Below are 7,718 nucleotides of genomic sequence, written 5' to 3' on the forward strand. Positions count from 1 at the left end.
TTGTCACATGCGTTGTTTATTAATTAATTATTATTAGTTATTCTCTGTAATCTCAATATCAAATATGCATCTAGCTGCTGGATAAGGTTAGCGGTTACTCATCTCTCTTCGCATTATCTTCATTTCACAAAATTCCTTATATAATTAACTTGAAATATTTGTTTTAAAATGAAAATCAAATCATCTCTTTTTTTTTACATAATGAACTTTAGATTTAGTTTATGGAAAAAGTTTATGAACCGCAACATTTTTAGATCAATATTCGGATCGGACAATTTTATCCTTTTCATTTTTGTTAGTTGAAACAAATATATTTAAATTTTTTGTTACTATATCAAAAAATATTCCCTACTTGATTAATTTATAAAACTTTTATATAGAAAATACTGATCATTTAATATTTTTTTTACACTAATTTGAAAGTGAATTGCATGTGCATGGATCTATTTTAGTGGGAGTTGGATTTAGTGAACCAGCTACATGATACACTTCGATTGGTCAAACTTGCTAATGGCAGAGAGGATCGAGTTGTGTGGAAATTTGATAAACAATGAGTATATTCTACTAACTCGTTTGCTCAGGTTTTGCAGGCCGGAAGATATAACAAGTTACAGCTTTATCAGGACAATTTGGAAGGGGCTAGTGCCACCGAGAATTGAACTTTTTGTTTGGTTTGTTTTGACTGGGAAGGTCAACACTAAGGAGAAATTGAGTCGGTTTGGGGTTATCAACCAGGAAGATGTTGCTTGCGTGTTATGTAACAAAGGAGTGGAAAATGATTACCATTTGTTTCTTAGATGCGATTTTTCTTGGCAGGTTTGGTGTACTTGGCTATCATTTGTTGGTAGGCAATGGACATGCCCAGAGACTTTGAAGGAGCATTTTCTAAGTTGGACAGAGATATCCCATAACAAGGAGGTACGTAAGAATTGGATAGTGTGTTTCTGTGTGATTATTTAGAATATCTGGCTTGAAAGAAATGCACGAATTTTCCAGCATAAAGGAAAACGGGTTGAAGAGATTTCTCATTTGTGCTGTACAAACTACAAGGAGTGGTTAGGTGTGGATCCTTTTTGTTGTTGATGGCAATGCCGGAGATGACAAAGGATAAATTTATCGTTCTTGTGTTACCTAGTTTTCGTTTTCATAATTGCTAATCTTGGTTGTTATTCTTCAAACGCTCCATTTGATGTGTTGAGCTACTTTGTTTAAAAAAAAAAAAAAGGAGTAAATACATAAAACAAACAGAGATATTTTGGGGTTGTGTAAATTAGACAAACAAATAATGCCGTATTACATTTATATAATGAGTTAAATTATTTATTTCTTTCTGTATAAAAATTATCATTCTCACACAAATTCTTCGATTATGAAGTAAATATATTCCTTTCAATTTAAGCTAATTTATACATCTATAAAGTAAATATATTCCTTCTAGGATTTGGTTTGCCACTAGAATGACATTTACATGTACGATGTATGAACCTGTTTAGATAGGGACTTTTAGGCACCACAAGAACAATGTTTTATTGTAGTGAGGGAAAAAAGATATAAAAAAAAAAGGAGTTAATTTTAAAAGTATTTAGATTGCTTTTGTAAAAATATTCTTGTGATTAAAAAATAAATAAATTTACCTCTTATTTTTTTAAGCTAATAAATGTAACCTTAAAAGAACAACACTCAAAAAATAGATTCTTCATAATTAAAAATACTTCTTAAATTATTTAGCAAACAATCTAGTAACTATCAATGATTATGAAGAGAAGCCAAGATGTTTTTTTCTGAAATAATAAACGTGTGAAAAATTTTTTATATACCAAGTTAGCAATATAAAAATAATTAGTAGTCATGTATATTTTAAAACAAGAAATTATATTTGGCATTATTTGCACTGTCTTAATTTTCGGTATATTTTAGTGGGTACATTTTTTCTTTTTTTTTTTGGGAATAAAAATACATATTTAATTTTTATATTTATTATATAAAAGAAGAAAAAATATATAAAAATATTTGTAAAATAATGTGTATAATAACACAAATCTATCAATTACTAAAACGTTGAAGTTTTATCAAAGTGAACTGAATTCTGTTGTGTTTATTATTTAATATCTAATTTTTATTTATTTTATTTTTTATAATAAATTTTAAATATTTTAAAATTAAATATTATCTTTTAATATTTTTTAGTAAACTATGTACCACCTTTTAAAAATACCGTAACAATGACCTTTTATTAATTGCACAGCAGCATGTATTGACATGATGAGTTGAAGTTTCTCCGATCCAATGACATTTGCATGGTAATGAACAGTATATTTGTGACGTAAGAATCATCAGAGTATCTTCACTAAATGGATTGTGACAATCTTACAGCAATATGCTTTCTTTTCAGTGCAATTATTTTGACCACAGTCACTCTGCCAACCATGTTATGTTATCCGCACAATTCAAACTAAAAAATAAAAACAATTACTATAATATTTAAGAGATGATATCTAATTTATTAAAAATAATATTTAATTTAAAAATATAAAAAATAAATAATTTTTTAAAATTTAAAATTTTATTATAAAAAATAAATTAAAAAAATTAAACACCAACTTATTAACACTATAAACTTAACCAAATAAGAACTTAGGACAAATAGGCACACACAACACAAGATAGAGAAAATGTAAGAAAACTAACATAGGATTAGTAGAAATTGGATCTTTTGTTCAGAAGTTTTGAATATATATATATTATTTTTGTCCTTTTTATTACAAGTCACATATTTATTAAAAGTAAAATTTTTAAATAGTTTATAAATATGAGATATTATTTATTTTATGAATTAATTTTTAGATTGAGTTAAATTTACTTAATTTTAATTCTAATATGAAATTAAATTTTTTTTAATTTAATGTTGTTAGTCACCTATCTACAAATATTTAAGTTCTAGATTATTATTTTTTAATATAAAAAATATATATTTTAAAATTTATATTTATCAAAGATAAAATTTTTAAAATAATTTATAAATATAAAATATCTCTAACTCCATAAATTAATTTTTATAATTGAATTAGATTCACTTAATCTCAATTCTAATATTTTTTAAAAGTGTGTTAATTTATACTAGTCAAATTCCCTTATTACAACAAAAAGAGAGAAACCAAAGAAGTGACCTGAAAATTAAAAGGGAGGTTGCATTATTGCAATTACACACAAGATTCTAAAGGGGGAAGGGGGGGGGGGATTCAAAGCGAGAGACAGTGATCGATCACACATGAACTACTACCACTGCACTTAGAGAAGAAGAATTGTTTCATGTTAATAATATATAGTTATTTTTGCTGAGGAATATAAAGTTAAAAGTAAATTATTTTGATTATTTTTAAAACATATTAAAAAAGGTGGCAACTCAGGTACAGTCGATTTCATGTGAAGTTGATACCTGAGAGCCGTTAGATAATTTGATTGATTTGACTAAATTTTCATCTAACGATTCTGAAGTATCAACTTCACGTGAAACGACTTCACCTGAGTTTTCACCGTTAAAAAAATATTACAAGTGTCTTTTTTTTCTTCTCCATAGTGAGGAGAATGCATGAATGCAATAAGCCAAATCCAGTGCTTTTTTTTCTTTGTTGGATTGAAGAAGTTCCCTTGTATGACGATGAATATGTTGATGAATGATGACCCATTCGCCATTCCCTTGTCACCAATACCAGAAAAAAAAATTTATAACAAAAAAGAAAAAAATCAAAAATCGACAGCGTCTCACTCACGAGAATGACCATTTTCCAACTCTCCTTGTTTTCTTCCCCACAACTCTTTTCTATCTCTTTGTCTTCTTTCTCCTCTTGGAATGTGTGCTTGATTCCCCTCTTTTATTTTTCTTTTCTTGTTTTAATTCCTTGTTTTGTTCTTGTTAATTTTACATTGATTTTTTAAATGAAAGAAATTTTTTTTTATTGGTTGATATGCATACATGTATATATTTATTACGGAATGAAATATAAAACCCTAAATTATAACTATAATAAATATCAACTAATGTAACAACAAAAATTTTCTTAATTTAATCACATACCTATGCACTGTATACTATATACTAGATATAAAGTATTAATCTGGTAAGTGTATACTAAAATTAATTATTAATATAAAATATATATTAAAATAAATTAATAGCATTTTTTATAAAGTATATGTATATATATAGCTTCATTCAATGGCCATGCAAGCAAAAATAATAGGAAATAAAAATTGCTCAAAACAGTTCTAATAATAATTAAGGTTTGATATATAAAAAAGCAAGCAAAGAAAAAAAAAATGGTAAGAAGAGAATCTGCCTTTATTTTAGTGGCACTTTGGCTAATAATGTCTCGTATCAGGCACCATCAGAAGCACAGTTTTTTTTTTTTTTTTTTATGACTTAGTTGGAAATCTTGTCATTAACTCTGAAAGTTTTGAAGAAAACTGATTCAGTTGATTGAGTGAAATAAAAAAAAGAAAAGAAAAAAGGTGACTAGCCCTTTATTCCTTTTATACAAAAATTTGTCTAGCCCAATCGCAAAAAAATCCTACTTGATCATCATGATAATAATATAGTCTCCTTGTTTATGCAATGCATCAAGTTTTCCAAAACATGGGGTTTAATCCAAGAAACTGATGACTAACCAGCATGGCAAATTGATCTATCAACAGCTAGCACCCCTTTCAGTCATGATTTCATGATCCACTCTCTCTCTTTCTCAATTGAAATTTTGATGCTCTAACCATGGCCAGAGGCCAGTTTGGTCATCAATGGCACAGAACATGTTGCTCAAGCTCTCTTCTTTGACCATGTGATGATGATGATGATGATGATGATGTGGAGTGGTTTGAAAAAGCTGTGCAACTTCTGTTGGCCTGGCAGTGGCAGCAGCAGCAGCAGCATTATTTGATGGTGATGGAAACAGTGTTCTGCTGTTATTGTTGTTGTTTTGATGAGTGGATAGAGGACTGTCAATGGCTGAAGTAGTAGTAGTAGTAGTAGGTGTCCTTGTTGATATATCCAACTTGATATCTGAACTGTTGTCACTCCTGTTGCTGCTTGATCCCTCTGTCTCTTTGTTTAGGTTTATTGATTCTGTTGGTTCTCTACTTTTCAGTGCCATTATCTGCATAATCAAAGTGGAAATTATTATTATTATTATGTCCAAATATCCCATGCAAGGAAGCAATTGAAAGAACCTGAGTGTGAAGCTTGTGATTCTGGGCTTGAAGAGCATCATTATCAGCTTTAACAGCATCAAACTGGCGCTTAAGAAGATCATAATCCTTCTCCAATTGCTTGGTCTTCCATCTGGCTCTTCTGTTTTGGAACCAAATAGCAATCTGTCTAGGTTGAAGGCCTAGAGCCCTTGCAAGCTGCATTTTCCTCTCTGGTTCAAGCTTGTTCCCCAACTCAAAGCTCTTCTCAAGTGTCTTCACTTGCTCCATGTTCAGCCTCCTCTTCTTCTCCCCTGCCTGTGATCCATCATCTGACACCTCTTCCTCTCCTCCATTCCCTTCCACTTCTCCCACCTCTATCCCTGAGAATGACATCGATCTTTTCCCTAGATACCCTCCTCCTCCTGCTCCTGCATCACAACAGCATAATTACAATATATCTCTCTCTCTCTCTCTTTCTCTCTATACACATATAATATATATACCGTGGTGGTACTCTTGAGGTGCACATGAAGTTAGGATTGAGTTGAGTGATGGTGGAGGTTGATGTTCATCTTGGTGATGATGATGTGGGGTTTGTAACATGAAATTTGCTGGGAAGAAAGCCATATTCTTGTGAAGCGAAGCTTGTGTTGTGCCTTGTTTTATATATACCTTATCATCAGTTTCTGGAAGAGGTTTTGTTCTCTTATGTGGATATTTGGAAGATGAAAAGGAGAAAGAAAGAAAGAAAAGAGAGAAGGGGATATGTTTGAATCTATAATTCTATTCTCTCTACACACATCAACTTCAATAATATATATCACTGCTTCTTTTCCTCTCTTTCTTTTTTCTATAAAGTTTTTATCTTTTATGTAATTAGATGTCAAAATGACGTTTAGTGTTTAGAAAAAGAATAATAAGCATATAAATAAAAAATGAATGTAGGTTCTGTGCATCAACCTGGCTAATATTCCATTGGAGTGTGTGCATGTGTTATTATTAGCTCATTACTTGCAATTATTTTCCTAATCATAAACCAGCAGTGTGTCACTTAGGAGACAAGCACTTCATTTTTTTTTTCTACTTTATATTTTCTTTGCAAAAGAGAAAGAAGATGTTTCTATATAGACTTGCTATATATTGCTACAACCTTTTCATAATCATGTCCTTCATTTCATTGGTTTTATTTTATTTTTTATTTTTTATTCCAAGTGGTGGGTGAATTCGGAGTCAAATTAAGAAACATGAAATCTCCTAATGTTTCAATTTTAAATCATAACTAAAAAGCTAGTAGATAGAGGTAGGTGCTCCTATTCACAATTTTCCATAGTAAAAGAAACCTAAATACATTTAACTTAATTGTGATGGTAATAATAAACATATAGTTTTCATGCTATCTTTCATTCTATGGATTAAGCTAGAGGTTACTTAAGGAAAATGAGATGTGAGTTGTCTATAACATAATATAATATAAACTTTTTAATAGTTTGTATATATCCAAATTAAAACATGAAATTGTTGTCACTTTTTTTAAATTAAAAAAAAAAAAAAAAAAAGAGGGAGGAATCTAGGGGATGGGTCCAATGGAAGAGGGGCAGGGTTTGCTACCTAACCCACCAACAAGTATCGTGCATTAGGACGAAGCTCTTTCGCATCAACCCATTATCCCTTTGCATCCATTTCAACCCCTTACCATCCCATATAAGTCGCCTTGTGTTTATTAGTAAGTATTTCAAGACAGAAAATATATAAATTAGATTTAAGATAATAAAAAAAAAATGTGTTTTTTATTTTACTATGTTTTTAATTTCTCGGTGAAATTTAAAGTTTGATACATACAATTGATTTAGTATAAAAATAAATCTGAATTTGTGTGTGTTATGTGATGTGAACGTGATGAGGGTTGGAAACCAAAGCTAAGAAGGGTATGTGGAGCTGGTTTTGTTTGTCCTTTTCTTTTATCATACATATATATATATGACACGTGGCCACTGCTTCTCTTACTATAGCTACTATGCAAGGTAATTTCATACCAAAATTGACACATTCAATACCATACTTAATTACTTCACACCCTAAATATGTATGCACTATAGAGACGTGAAAATCATATTTAATTTTACAAACAACTATCTCAGGATTCTATTCTGATGCTTGTTCATTTTTTTTTTTAAATCTATATTCATATGTTCATATAGATATTTTTACTCGAATTAATCAAATAAGCGATAAACGCATCATACATTTTTCACTAATCTTAGAAATTGATAGTACAATTTGTCAAATCAGATTAGTCAGCTACTTAATTAAATAATAAAATATATACATGCCAATGTGCTTAATATTTTACAGTTTACTTTACAAAATAAGTCAACCACAAATCAAATTATTATTAATGCCGTTACCATATAAAAGACTTGTAGAGTTCAAGATTTGGATGCTCTCTAATAATAATAACTTAACTTAACTTAAGGTGTTTTTTTTTTCTCTTCTTGTTATTGGTTTATTATTATTGTGGCCATATGTATGTTATGAGC

At 29.6% G+C, this 7,718-nt stretch overlaps 1 protein-coding gene across 2 annotated transcripts; it reads right to left on the reverse strand.

Annotated features, from left to right (window-relative positions):
- Positions 1–4,452: 4,452 nt before the first annotated feature.
- On the reverse strand, positions 4,453–6,611 carry LOC112734056 (homeobox-leucine zipper protein ATHB-23). 2 transcript variants are annotated; one of them, XM_025783240.3, is made up of 3 exons: positions 5,685–6,611; positions 5,221–5,609; positions 4,453–5,147 (listed from the first exon to the last, which is right to left on the reverse strand). In XM_025783240.3, exons 1-3 carry the CDS (start codon positions 5,806–5,808, stop codon positions 4,740–4,742), a joined length of 921 nt encoding a protein of 306 aa, XP_025639025.1. In that variant the 5' UTR covers positions 5,809–6,611; the 3' UTR covers positions 4,453–4,739. The 2 variants fall into 2 exon arrangements, with proteins under 2 accessions (XP_025639025.1, XP_025639026.1); XM_025783241.3 differs by having other exon boundaries at positions 5,221–5,603; positions 5,685–6,339.
- Between the last annotated feature and the right edge of the window lie 1,107 nt (positions 6,612–7,718).

Source organism: Arachis hypogaea, chromosome 3 (genome assembly GCF_003086295.3).
Source record: "Arachis hypogaea cultivar Tifrunner chromosome 3, arahy.Tifrunner.gnm2.J5K5, whole genome shotgun sequence".
In the NCBI taxonomy this organism is placed as follows: Eukaryota; Viridiplantae; Streptophyta; class Magnoliopsida; order Fabales; family Fabaceae; genus Arachis; species Arachis hypogaea.

What these genes read in the sequence shown, in the direction of transcription:
- LOC112734056 (XM_025783240.3), bottom strand. Translation starts at nt 5,808, where the DNA reads ATGGCTTTCTTCCCAGCAAATTTCATGTTACAAACCCCACATCATCAT. An exon ending in ACCTCAAGAGTACCACCACG is followed by an intron (nt 5,610 to 5,684) that starts GTATATATATTA and finishes GTTGTGATGCAG; the next exon opens with GAGCAGGAGGAGGAGGGTAT. An exon ending in ATCACAAGCTTCACACTCAG is followed by an intron (nt 5,148 to 5,220) that starts GTTCTTTCAATT and finishes TTGATTATGCAG; the next exon opens with ATAATGGCACTGAAAAGTAG.